This window comes from Nicotiana tomentosiformis, chromosome 4, assembly GCF_000390325.3.
Source record: "Nicotiana tomentosiformis chromosome 4, ASM39032v3, whole genome shotgun sequence".
In the NCBI taxonomy this organism is placed as follows: Eukaryota; Viridiplantae; Streptophyta; class Magnoliopsida; order Solanales; family Solanaceae; genus Nicotiana; species Nicotiana tomentosiformis.
Genome location: NC_090815.1, coordinates 125,513,702 through 125,528,341, shown reverse-complemented (window position 1 = coordinate 125,528,341; position 14,640 = coordinate 125,513,702). Strand labels below are relative to the sequence as shown.

At 37.4% G+C, this 14,640-nt stretch overlaps 1 protein-coding gene across 1 annotated transcript; it reads right to left on the bottom strand.

The window, feature by feature from the left end:
• Nucleotides 1-8,825: 8,825 nt before the first annotated feature.
• Nucleotides 8,826-11,616, bottom strand: LOC104091065 (protein BRASSINAZOLE-RESISTANT 1). Its single transcript, XM_009596319.4, has 2 exons — nucleotides 10,995-11,616; nucleotides 8,826-9,947 (listed from the first exon to the last, which is right to left on the bottom strand). Exons 1-2 carry the CDS (start codon nucleotides 11,283-11,285, stop codon nucleotides 9,255-9,257), a joined length of 984 nt encoding a protein of 327 aa, XP_009594614.1. The 5' UTR covers nucleotides 11,286-11,616; the 3' UTR covers nucleotides 8,826-9,254.
• Between the last annotated feature and the right edge of the window lie 3,024 nt (nucleotides 11,617-14,640).

Here is a 14,640-nt window from a genome sequence, read left to right as displayed (position 1 = left end):
TTATCATAAGTTTGACTCCATCTGGGTGATAGTTGATCGACTTACAAAATCTGCCCATTTTCTGCCAGTTAAGACAACTTACACGGCTGAAGATTATGCGAAGTTGTATATCAAGGAGATTGTTAGGCTTCATGGTGTGCCGGTATCTATTATATCAGACCGAGGAGCTCAATTTACGGCTAACTTTTGGAGGTCTTTTCAGAAGGGTTTAGGCACACAAGTAAATCTCAGCACTGCATTCCATCCGCAGACTGACGGACAGGCTGAACGTACCATCCAGACGCTTGAAGATATGCTACGAGCATGTGTTCTAGATTTCAAGGGGAATTGGGATGACCATCTGGCACTTATAGAATTTGCCTACAATAATAGCTACCATTCCAGTATTAAAATGGCCCCGTATGAGGCACTGTACGGGAGGAGATGTAGATCACCAGTTGGATGGTTCGAAGTCGGTGAGACAGAATTATATGGGCCAGATTTGATTCACCAAGCCATTGAGAAGGTGAAAGTGATACAAGAGCGACTGAGGACGGCACAAAGCAGGCAAAAGTTTTATTCCGACGTCCAACGTCGTGATCTGGAATTTGAGGTTGGTGATTGGGTTTTCCTGAAGATCTCGCCGATGAAGGGTGTTATGCGTTTTGGGAAGAAGGGTAAGTTGAGTCCGCGGTATATTGGGCCGTACAAAATTCTTTGACGAATTGGACAGGTTGCTTACGAGTTAGAATTGCCATCTGAATTGGAATTTGTCCACCCGGTATTCCATGTATCTATGTTGAGGAAATGTATTGGAGACCCTTCTCGGGTCGTCCCTATCAAAGATGTACAAGTTACAAAGGATCTATCATATGATGAAGTGCCAGTGGCTATATTAGATCGACAAGTCCGCAAGCTGAGAACAAAGGATGTAGCTTCCGTGAAAGTATTATGGAGGAACAAGAATATAGAAGAAATGACATGGGAAGCAGAAGAGGAGATGAAGTCTAAATACCCTTACCTATTCCAGAGTGAAGATAACGAGGATGCCGGGGGAAAGAAGGACGCATTATAAGGTGAAACGGCTCTATGAGGTAAGCAATAGCTTGTGAATACTCTTTTTTTTAATACAAAATGGTGATATGCAGATAATGTACATATCCATAATGCTTTGTATAGTCTTGTAAGGCCATAGGTTGGGTTTAACTGCTTGCAAGTTTGGCTAGTGTCCATTTTATGGGGGAAACTCAGCCGGAAATCTCCGTCGGAATCCACGATGAGTTAGACACCCCATAAACCCTTACATTCGAGGACGAATGTTCCTAAGGGGGAGAGGGTGTTACAACCCAAATTCGCATACCATAGATCACGTCGTAAGTTAGTCGATGTAAATCCAAGAAGAGATTATCTTTGAGATGATAAGAAGTTAATCCTATTGGTCTTAAACGATACAAGGGTGTATAAGAGTGTTTAACAAATATTAGAAGTTAAACGAATCAAGGATGTTGTAAACCGTATTTTCGGGTAACACTAGAGGTGATTAACTGTCCCAAGAGGTCTTGTTTTAATGTATTTGAATCATATAATATCCGCATCATAAGTCTTGAAGTCAAGCGAGTTATGAAACAAAAGTCGATAAAAGTTGTCGCAACTTAGGTTTATAATTTTACTTAAACTTTAGGTCAAATGTTACTGTATTTTTCTCCCAATGTGCTTGGAATTATGGGGTGATCTACCTATCAAATTGAAGATCTATGAGTCTAGTTTCCAACGTATTAAACCGTTCATTGATACGATCTCGGAATAGAGAGATATTCGCGTTTTTGCGAGAGTGCGCCAAGCTGCTCTCTATGGGGCCCACAAAGGCGGTTTAAGACATATGGACATATATAAGATACCTAAACCCCGTTTTAAGTCATTATTTTTCAGTATATTCAGACCTTATAACCCTAAAAACAGTCTCTCAAGGTTCTCTCATGATCCAAGACACAAACAAAGGGCAAACAACACAAATCAAATGTCGGGAATCCCGTGGCGCTAGTAAGTTTCTTGTTCTTCTTGTTATTGCTGATTTTTGTGTTGTTTCAGCTCATGTGGGGGGTTGTTTTAAGTGTTTTATGTCCTGTAAATATACCTTCAAGTTTTTAATATCAACCCTAGGTGATTTCAAGTCTTCTAAAGTAATTCTAGTGCCGAAAAACCCGAATTAATTGCTAGTTTCGCTTCCTTGTTCTTGTGGCAGAATTGAAGGGATATTTCGTGGAAAATTAAGGTCAAATTGGAGTTGTTCTTTCTGTTTAAAGGTAAGGAACCTCTTACTCTATATATATTTAAGATTATCCAAGTTGCAGCTAAGTCGTTGAAGCTAGAACTTGTGAAATATATATCGAAAAGCTTGGTAGTAATGTTGTTGGTTGGTGGACTGTTTTGGAGGCTCAATATGATTATTAATGATGTTGTTTGGGCTGTTTGGTGATTGTATTGACTTGTGGGAAGTCATATAAATAGGGGAGGTGCTGTCCGTTTCATCGTAAAATAGGTTGTGGTCGATACATAATAGTTACGACGCTTAAACGATAATGATAGTGTCATTTGTCTTATTGTAGACTAAGGAGTCGTGATATTTGCATAGCTTGAGGTTGGGCAGTATATACAAGGTATGTGAGGCTATCCCCTTCATTCTTTTGCACGACTCCGATTGTACATAATGTAATGAACGAGCTCCCAAAGATACTCTACTCTTAGAAGCTAGCAGTACTTACATTGCTGCCCTTCTTATGAAACGATTGGTATTGATGTTACTTCTCTTATTCTTATATTATCAATGTTGTTGGTAGTTCCTGATTCTTATAAGTTTCTTGATGAAGAGTTAATCCTAATAACGTGTACGAAGGATACCGACCTTACGTCACTCCGAAAGGTTCAAAATGTGATTCCAATGAGTCCAGCATGCATCATATATATGTATCTATTTTACTCTACCGAGCCGCGCTATAGTTGGCCGGGTATGGCACCTATTGTGCAACCACTGATCAGTTGGGTTTTACCGAGCTCCACGTGGCCGGGTACGATTCTACCGAGCCCTATGATGGCCGGGTACGTTTTACCGAGCCTATTATGGCCGGGTACGATATGATGATGGTGATGCCCACAAAGGCGTATGTTTTAAAAGTTTATGTATATATATGTATGTATCATGTATTTCATGTCAGTAGCCCTCAGAGGTACCCAGATGTCACAGGTTGTATATTCTCTATCCATGTTTACATTACTGTTCTTACTTATGCTTTCTTGCCTCACATACTCAGTACTTTATTCGTACTGACGTCCTTTTTATTTGTGGACGCTGCATGTCGTGCTGCAGGTCCTGATAGACAGGTAGACGTAGCTCCCCCACCACAGTAGGCTGTCCAGTTCAGCGGTTATTGGCGAGATCCCTTCTCCGGACTTGCCGTGGTCTTGGTATGCATTTTTGTTATAGACCTTATGGGTATGTCGGGGCCCTGTTCCGGCAATGTTGTAGCACTTATGTTCTTTTAGAGGCTCATAGACAGGTGTCGACTTATGTATGGTTTAGAATGCCTTTTCGGCTGATTTTTGTTGTATAGTCTTTCATGGCATCATGATAGCTCGTACCTTATATATAGTTTCTTGACAGTCTTGTCATCCCATGTTATGTATGTTCATGACATTATCTTTCATTGTTGGATGTTCATGATCCATGTCTACTATTTATATTGATCTTGTCGGCCCTTAAAGATAATAAGGAAGGTTAGATAAAATGTACGTTGGTGCTCGGCAAGTATGGCCCGGGTGCTAGTCATGACCCTCCAGTTGGGTCGTGACATCCATGCCCAATTTCGTGGTAAAAATCTAGGTTTTCTACCAAAATCTCACAATTTCTACTAATTTGCATGTCTAAATTCATATATAAACCATGTATTTAACTTGCAATAGGTGGGAATTAACTTACTTCCAAGTTGTTAGGTGAATGCTCCTCTCAAGAAGCTCTAACGATCGTCTAAGAATGAAGAAATGAGCAAAAATGCTCAAATCCCCGCTTAAAACACTCACTGTCCGGCGATCATCGCCCCCGCAGCTTCACACCCGCGACAAAGTCCTTCGCGCCTGCGGTGGATTTCTCGCACCTGCGGCATTGCACCCGCGGCAAAATTCTTCGCGCCTGCGGTTTCGTGCCTGCGATGGATTTTTCGCACCTGCGGCTTCGCACCCGCGGCCCTTTTTGCGCAGGTGCGATCACACCAGTTATCAGATGCCTCAACTCTTCTTCAAATTTCAAATTCGATCTATTAACCACCCGGAATCTGTCCGAGTCAGTCAGGACCTTAACCGATTATACCAACACGTCCCAAAATACATTACAAACTTAGTCGAGCCTTCAAATCACTTCAAACAACGTCGAATTCATGAATCGCATCCCATTCCAAGCCTAATGAACTTTAGAATTTCAAACTTCTACATTCGATACCGAAACCTATCAAACCACGTCCAATTGGCCTCAAATTTTGCACACAAGTCATCTTTGATATTACGGACCTACTCCAACTTTCGAAATTGAATTCCGACCCCGATATCAAAAAGTTCACTCCCAGTCAAACTTCTCAAAATTATCCAAATTTCCAACTTTCGCCAAATGATCTACGGACCTCCAAATACTTCCGGTCACGCTCCCAATACCGGAATTACCATACGGAGCTATTCCCAGACTCAAAATTCCAAACGGACATTGATAACATTGAAATGCACTTCAACCCAAATTTGTGAAATTCTTCCAAAATACTAACCTCCACAATAGGTGCTGAAACGCTCCCGGGGTATCCAGAACCCAATCCGAACATACGCCCAAGTCCGAAATCATCATACGAACCTGTTGTAACCTTCAAATCCCAATTCGGAGGTTGTTCACTCGAAAATATAATCTTAGTCAATTCTTCCAATTTAAATCTTTCGAAATGAGAATTTGTTTTCCAATTCAACTCTGAACTTCCCGAAATTCAATCCCGACCACGCGTACAAGTCACAATACCTGAAGTAAAGCTGCTCGTGGCCTCAAACCGCCAAATGCCACACTAGAGCTCAAAACGACCGGTCGGGTCGTTACAGACATGTTGAGTGATATCTTGGTCTCGGGGTTAAAGTGTTGCAGTGCGGCTATGTACCTGGGTAAAAATGTAAATGACTTATCCAAGTTACCATAAACAATTTCAAACGCACGTTTGCGCACGAGAAATGCCTTTCTTTTGGTAATGGTGCACCCATATTCCTGGTGGACGGATATAATACACTCTTTGATCTTGTATTTTATGGACGCTTCAATGTGTGGAATCAAGACAAGAGAAATCAAGTCAACATCCAAGTTGAAGTGATTCCCACTGAATGTGTCCATTTCACAATTGTGGGTGCCAATGTATTTACCCACAACCCATATATTTGTTTTCTCCTTCTTCGCACGCAACATCCAATTACAACTCGTAAACCATCTACGGCAAACAACCTTGTATACATCCGGAGTTGACTCACATACCGTCATCTCACGACACGCTTTTACGCTGTACATTTTTACCGCCCTACTTAGGCGCGCTTTATCAGGAAAAAGCATGCCCTTTGACAACACCGTTGGTCTAGACTCATCCCACATTGATGTCTGAATTTCGTCAGTATCCCGTGTGAGGGCATCCACATCCGGCATACTTGGCAAATGATCAAGGTAGGGAATCTCCCTTGAATGAAACGGCATATGAGACTCGTACACTCTTAGTCTAATGGGGGGTGGAACATGATATTTCGTCAAATCAGGTCCAGCATTCTCTTCCTTCTCATTATCACCCCCATCAGGGAAGGGTGTGTCATCTCCGGACTCATCGACATTGTTGTCATAATCACTGTTCTCTTCCTGACTTTGTGCATCTGCCAGATCCTGATTAAATATGTCATCTTCGGGCAATTGAGTTAGGACAGGACATTCAAGTTGCTCGTTTTCACTGCACACCAACAAAATAATGAGTTATTCAAATTGACAAATACTTTACATATAGTTATATCACTTCACTTGACAAGAGGGGTTGCTCTGATGGTAAGCAACCTCCACTTCCAACCAAGAGGTTGTGAGTTCGAGTCACCCCAAGAGCAAGGTGGGGAGTTCTTGGAGGGAAGGATGCCGAGGGTCTATTGGAAACAGCCTCTCTACCTCATGGTAAGGGTAAGGTCTGCATACGCACTACCCTCCCCAAACCTCACTAGTGGGATTATATTGGGTTGTTGTTGTTATTGTTGTTGCTGTTGTTGTTGTATATCACTTCACTTACAAATCGCAATGTGTTGACATCCCATGATGGATATCATCCTATTGGTGATGACTCCCGGATGGACCACCATGATCCAACACACCAGAACTACGCATATTCTAACTGGGCTTTGGTTCTTAACTTGTAAAATTTATATCTAGTCGGTACCCACTGTGGAATATATGAGCGTTAATATAAATTCAATACAGCAAAAAAAAAATATCGTAACACAAAGTAAAATTAAAGTTTACTACTCATCTCGTGGATCATGTAAAGTAAGAGAGAAATTATTTTCTCGCTTCTCATTCGCCGGTGGAGATAAGTTTAGATCATGTCAAACTCTTTCAGCCGGAACCTGTTCGGCTAAAACTGCTCCAAAATAACCACCCGATGACTGAGAGATATCCCTACTTTGCGCAACCTTATTATTGAGAACGTATTCATCCTTGACGTACATTTCCAACATTTTTATCAAAAGAAATTCCCGGTATTCTTTCGGAGTCCTCAAAAATCACTCAGAGTTTCATCATCCTCGATGTTAAACTCAGCATAACAAGCAACCCCTTGCGGAGTGACAGAATACGGATATCTTCCGGTTACTTTAAGGTTCACCGAACGTTTGCTCACACTCATTTTTTTTTTTTTACATAACAACGATATCAATATATCATACTCCATTATAAGTGGCAACTTAACATGACACTGTGGAGATTAACTATAGCTTACTAAGTTATTCGCCACCACAACCTCACCCCCTAAATATAATGAAACCCTAAATTTTTGCTCTTCAGACATTGTGACAAAATGCAAAACAACTTAACGAAGAAAAATTTAACAAGACTTGAGAATTTTTCTGAATGGATTTTTACAAAATCCTTAACGTATTTAAATAAGGCAATGCCCAATCCGGGGGTCGAATTTTTTGAGGTATATCGCCTTAAATAAGGGCGCTATACTCATTTGAATTATTTTTATGTCAGTTAAACGGAGAATAATTATTGATGGGCCCACAAAATATATATAGCGCCTTAATAAACGGCGTTATACTTACCCGTCTTTTCATATTCAAGTATAACGCTCTTTTAAAGGGCGCTACACCTTAACGGGCAAACGACCGTTAAGGTATAGCGCCCTTTAGAGTATTTGGACTCAAGACACAAAAATAAGTGGAAAAAAAACTTAGTGACCAAAATACATATAGCGCCCCTTTAAAGGGGCGCTATATATATTTTGGTCACTAAATTTTTTTCCACTTATTTTTGTGTCTTGAATCCAAATACTCATTATTTTGATTTCGGACTCTATAGTCTAATTGTCAACAAAGTGGAGATAAAAACTTTTTCAAAATTTTGTTGCAACTTCTTGTCATTTGACTGTCTTAGTGGGGTAGAGTTATCATAACTTATCAAGGCATGAGATAGAAAGAGATAACAAATAGCCGATAGAATAGTCGAAATGTACTCTAAGACACTACCGTTATCTCTTAGGGGACATCTGATATAACTAAAACGGTATAGACACGATTTGCATAGCCCTTCGCATCATGCTATAGGGCAACTAAAATAAGCAAAGACTTCTTTGTTAGGATCAGGAACCCGGGTAGTACAGAATTTAATCAAATAATGGTATAATGACAATAACAAAGACAATGGAAATTAGTAACGGCAATTAAAGCAGATAAAGAAGACATCAATTTAACGCGGTTCGGTCAAAGTGACATGCGTCTACAAGCGGAAAGGAACAATTTTACTATACGAATAAGAGTACAAAAGAGAGTACAAAATTAGAGTAAATTATCTAATTAATCCCAAATACCCTAAGAGAATAACATCACAAGATTACTCCGAAAAAGGGTTCACACAAGTGCTTCCCAACACTTAACTCTCATACAAAACATTTTAATAAATGAGGAAAGGGATAAACAAGAAATGAAAACAAGTCTTGTTGGTGTGTCTAAAATGAATTAATGGTCTTCCCTTTTATAGGTAAAAAAGTTTTCTTAGGTGTAAAAAAAAGAGATACAACTTGTGCAAATGATGTCCACCACACAATGCAATATTTTTAGGTCCCAAAGAATATTGCCAACAAAGTTACACTTTACAAAGATGTTTATGCTTATGTGAGATGGACTCCATTAGCCAAAATATTGGCCATATTACATTCTCCAATATAAGGGCAGCCCGGTGCACTAAGTTCCCGCTATGTGCGGGGCCCGGGGAACGGTCGAACCACAAGGGCCTATTGTACGCAGCATTATACTCTGCATTTCTGCAAGAGGCTATTTCTGCAGCTCAAACCCGTGACCTCCAGGTTACATAGCAGCAACTTTACCAGTTACGCCAAGGCTCTCCTCCCTTCAAATGAGAACAAAATATAAAACTCAGAAACAAAGACAAGGCCATAATGTTGTGGAGAAAACAGGTTGCGTATGGACCTTGATGAGCTTAGTAGTTTAATCTGGACATAAAAGCATCAAAGAGATGAAGAATAGTACATCAATTTGATTTCAAATTGAAGCTAGATCATAAAAGAAGAATCCAGTTGCACAGCAACAAACACATCTACTATAATCAAGAAAAAATTGTGGATAGTTCAGGTTTGTGGAGAGCTCCTGCTAGTCTACAACGACGAAAACGATTCTCAACCACAAGGAGATAGAAACCACCAACTACACCTAAAATGCTTGTGAAAAGACCCAAATAAACTTTAAGAGGCCTTCTCAGATTAAGAAAATAAAGATAAAAATGTTGTATAATAAGGTAAACAGCAACAGCAACAGCAACAGAGAAAATCAAATCCAACCTAAGATGCATTGCAATGCAAGATCTACTTTTGGCCAACTTCATCTCTGTAACAGAAATTGCAGATGATATATGAACATTCATTGGACTGCAGAGTGCTTCATCAGATAGCAAACCCGGATAATCTCAATCTGTATCCACGCGAAGCAATTCATTTTAGTCAAGAAAATCACATGCGACCGCTCCCACTTCCGAGAGTGAGCTCCAGATCATCTAAACCAACCTCATGAATCTTTTCTCCTTCCCATGCCGCCCTCACTGATACATTCTCAAAGTCAAACTCTATGCTCTTACCCTTATCGATGATCATATCATTAGAAGGAATTCTCTGAGCTGCAGGTTTAATAAGATTAAAAGTCGGAGAAGTAGGGACACCGTTGGTTGCATACTTTTGAAAGCTCATCCACTGGCCAGAATCAATAGTGGACGAATCAGATTCATCGCATTCTGGTATAGTGGCAGGAGTGAATCGCTGACCCCGAGTCGGGCTTGTCGGGGCTGAAGCAGCAAAGAAAGGGATATTTAAAGCAGACATTGATTCTCTGGCCAAAGTCTCCAAATTGAACGTCTGCTTAGGGAGTCTAGTAGGTGATGAAAGAGGTGGTGTTACAGGGGCGCTGTTTGATATTCGTAATGGAGGTAGTGACGAAGGAATGGAATTATGGAGAAATGCGAAAGGGTGTGATGACATGTTAGCATCGCCACGAGATGGACTTGGGAAAGACGAGGACGTTGGACTGGGTTGATAAGATGGAATTGGGCTAGCAAAGTATGAAGACGGAGGACTTGGATGTCGTGAAGAACTTGGCGTAATGTTGGCTGAAGTGCCTCCAATCTCCATTGGAGCTGGCCTGCTGCATCCCTGAAACATAGTAACAGAAAAAAAAAATCAATCAAATTAGCGAACATAAATGATTAAAGGCTAGCTAAGAAATTACTACTAACACTTGACATGTATGAAGAGATACTAATTCCCGGACACAATTGTACTCACCTAAATTGTTGTCTTATTTCTTTGAGTTCAAGACCAAGAATCACACAGTTAAGATAGATAAACAACAACAACAAAAAAAAAATATTCCAGTGTAATCTCACAAGTGAGGTCTGTCAAGGGTAGTGTGTAGGCAGACTTTACCGCTGCCTTTAAGAAGGCAGAGCGGTTGTTTCCTGTAGAAACTAAGCTCAGAAGGCATAAAGACAGAAGAAGTTCCATGAATGTGAGTTTCAAAAACCAATTTGCTGACACAGAAGGCTCTTCAATTTGCGATAAGAAGAAAATTTCATCACATTACAGCTTGGAATCTGGCAAAGTATTTCATAAGAAAGCACCTCAACCAAATGCATTAAATCCACCTTAGACTCTCAAAATAGAGGACCCTGCTTATCCATTTCTATATTAAGAGCACTTAATTCTCAAGGTAAATTCTTCCTTTTTTGCCCTCTTGTGTTTCAGAAACAATCTCCAATCTCTAACAAATTATTTTACAGGATCATACTAATTTCTTTAAACAGCCAATGTTTGAGAACATGAACAGATTACAATTATAAGAAAAACAAAGGAATTGAGCAAATCCAGCTGGGTAGCAACTTGAAATCCTAATTCCTAGCTAAGAATAAAAATGCATCAAAAAGGAAAGATTAAAACAGAAAATCAGTAGCTGCTCAAATTCAATTTCCCAGATCAGAAACCCTTTAAAACAGTCAAAAATCCACTAAAAATAGACTAAAAAGCCAATCTTGATCCTAATAAAGCAACCTCATTTTCCAAATCTATAGATCTAATCAAAATCCAAGCAAAAACCCACCACCCCATTAAGTCAAAGTAAGCAAAAACTAAGACAAACACAAAGAGAAAGCAAACAAAAGAGGAAAGTAAATTTTAAAAAAAAAATAAAAAAAAAAATGTAACCTTGCGATAAGTAGTGCCATCAGGTTCAACGATCCAACCAGCTTCAGCACAAAGAGCTTTAAGAACTTCATTATTATCACAGTGTTTAGGCAAATTATAATTCCCCTGTGCTCTTAATCCTGCATATATTTTAGCTGCTATTGCTCTTCTCCTCCTCTCTCTCCTCCTATTATTCTCTCTTTCTCTCCAAGATGGCTTCCTCCTCCCACTACTACTACTTCCCACGGCAGCTCCACCGCCTCCGCCACCGGCAGAAGATGTCGCCGGCGACCCTCCACCTTCCCACATCATTTTCCCTTAAAATTCTTGATTTTTTTTCCCCTCTCAAAATCAAGAAAATGGGCTCTTTTTTCTGTTTCTTTTGTGTGATATATAATTATGAATCAGGAGGAGAAATGGGGGCTGGTCCCAGGTGTTTATGTTCAGACAGCAGGTGGGTTTTGCATAGTGTGTGTGTGTGTGTGTGTTGTATAGGTACTTAGGCTGCCACCCTATAAAGCATTTTTTGGGGGACTACTACTCACGAGAAATACGCTCTCAAAGTTTTATAGAAGAATCTGAGTTGGTTTTCTACTCTTTTTCTCTCACTCTGTGTGTGTGTGTGTTTTGTTTGTGTATAGGCACTGCTTTATATATATAGCTTTTTCCATATATAATGATAGTAATATAATAATTGAGGAGATAAAGTTTGTTACCGGCTTGAGAAGACTCATGTGTAAGCGTTTACACTCTATACTCCAAAGCTTTTGACTACTCTTTTAGATTTTCTTTCTTAATTGATTAAGAGTCTTAGTTTTAACCGTTATTAAGATAGAGTTAAAATTCAATTTTTACACTAGAGATGGTGATAAAATGAAATCTAGCAATCTAATGAGGTAGGATGGTATACTTGCTCTTTTATTATTAGTTTTATCATAATAATTTTAATATTTAGAACCTATTTGGATTAGATGATTGTAAATAGTTGATAAGTTTGAAATGCTAAAAAGTATTTTTAAGTGCTGAAACTAATTTTTTTAAATAATTACATTTATGTGTTTAGATAGAAGTAATGAAATTGATAATAAGCAATTGATGTATTTGGTAAAAAAGGGTCGATAAGCTGTTCTTTTGGAAAAATAGCTAAAATAACCTTAATATTTTTACAAAAGATTATAAATTAAAATATATATATAAAGAAAAGGACGAACAACGAATATGGAACGAAGAGAAAGTTAGAAAATTTATTATTGGGAAAGTATTTTATGAATTAAAAAATATTATTAAAGATAAATTAGTAAAAGTCTTAGTCAATCTAAAAGTGCTTATAAGCTAATAAGTCATAAATATAGTATTAGTTTATTAGCACTTGGCTTATAAGTATTTTGGGTGTTTAACAAATGCGTAAATAAGTTAAAAAGTGTTTATAAGCCAGTTTGACCAGCTTATAAGCTTAGCCAAACATCATAAAAAAAAAAATTTACTTGTATAAACTGGCATATTAAATAAATTTTATTACACTGTAGGTGTGCATAAATATAAGTCGTTTAGGTTGAAGATTAAAGTAGTGATAATGATATTTTGAAATTTTGGGTATTGAAATCTCAACTTAAAACAAATCAGAGTAAATGGGTTTCAATATTACTTACACGTAAATGGACAATCACATATAATTGGAAGTAAAGATAAGAGTGTGTCTTCCTTTATTTATTGGCAATAAAATTTCTCAAAGATGTAGAGGTGGGATGAGTTATCAACGGAAGATGAAACAAAATAGAAATTTGAGAAATAGACCTTAGCATTAGAGACTTAGGAGTCGTTTGGTTTGAAGACAAGTTATGGTGAAATTAGTCCTATCGATATTAGTTATATTGGAATTAGTCATATCGAAATTAGTTATATTGGAATTAGTTATGCTGGGATTAATTATCATTGTATTATTTTCTATTGATTGTTTGGTGTGTTATATTAATGTGGGATTGTCAATTTTAGTGATTTATCCTAGGATTACTATTCTACTCTCTGACATATATAAGTTATTCCAGTACTATTTTTAATCCCGAAATAACTTATTTCAGGATTAGTAACCAAATAAAGGATAAGAAGATACTCTAAATTTTTATCCCAAGATTATTTTTACTTATCCATCATACCAAACAACTTCTTAAAAGTTAGAATGTTCCACATAATATCGAACAAGTAAATTAACTGAAATATAGTGGGCGTTTGGACATAAGAATTATTTAAAAAATGATTTTTTTTTCAAGTGAAAATAGTATTTTAAAATTAGAGTTGTGTTTGAACATGAATATAATTTTGGGTTGTTTTTGACTTTTTTTGAGTTATCTAAGTGAAAATTTTGAAAAATAACTTTTTAGAATTTTTTAAATTTTCAACAAAATTCAAAATTTATCTTCAAGTGAAAAATAAAAACTTTATAATCAAACATTGATTTAGAAAAAAAATAAAAAATAATTTATAAAAAAATTCTTATGTCCAAACGGGCTCTAATATAAGGAGCAATATTATCTCATTTGCTTTAAAAGGTTGATTTGGGAGTATTCACTGTGTTCTTTAATAATTTTTTTTAAAAAAAGGGGGCGAGGATTCAGATCAGGTGATTAGAGAGAGAAGCAATAGGTACAAAACACTCTGATTTTACTGAAATCTCTGTCTCAAGAATCAAAACCCTACTTAAGCATCATGTATTTGTGTTGTATTATGTACTAAAGTAATAGTAAAAATTTTGGACGAACATATAGTACTCCTTTGTGATTATGGGGGACAATTATTTTTCTTTTTTAACTTTTATAAAAACTTTATTGATGGTAAAAAAGCAATTTTGCAACAGAGATGTCTCCTCGGTTATTGAAGCAGTCAATAAGCCAATAAATAACTGCCACATCAGTAATTGTAGTCCCCACTCCCAGTTGCTCAGCTCAATTATTAGCTGATCAGATCAGTCAATCGTTACATCGGACTCAAAATTTATTTTTATCCCTTCTATTTCGAATTGAAAAGACTAAAAAAGGCTCATATTAAAACAGTAGGACATTACATTTGATCCATATTCTCCGTCTCTGACTCAAATATTATAAACAAATTTAACTTATTTATTCGATTAATATTTGAAGACCAATAAAACGGAAAGAAATATTTCCTAGGTAGCAAAGCTACTTTAGTGGATCGTCTCTGTAAAAAATTACATTAATATCTTAAACATTCACTAAAAACACCATCTTAGTCGAAAGGCCGAAAAAGGTATTCTTCGGGGTCTAATTTCCAGAGTTTAATAGAAGTAAAACCTAAGATTAGCCTGCCTTGGCCATGTTATGTCATTATTCTCGGATAATTTTAGCAATTACACATTTGGCCGGTCAGTCAAAAATAATTAAATTCACTAGCCAAATATATAAAAATATACACTGGTTATACATATATTACATATTAATATACAAAATATATATATTTTACCAACTATTATTTTTTGAAACATCTATATAATATAATTTGCCTATTTTGACATCAAACCCATGATAAAACAAGACTAGTAGACTACCTACAGCACAAAACACACAGCCCTAGTAATAACTCAAGAAATCTAATAAAAAAAACTGTTTTCCTTTTTTTGGGATCATGTCTACCTTGGAAAAAGCAGCTGAACTGA

What these genes read in the sequence shown, in the direction of transcription:
- LOC104091065 (XM_009596319.4), bottom strand. Translation starts at nt 11,285, where the DNA reads ATGATGTGGGAAGGTGGAGGGTCGCCGGCGACATCTTCTGCCGGTGGC. An exon ending in ATGGCACTACTTATCGCAAG is followed by an intron (nt 9,948 to 10,994) that starts GTTACATTTTTT and finishes ACTATGTTTCAG; the next exon opens with GGATGCAGCAGGCCAGCTCC.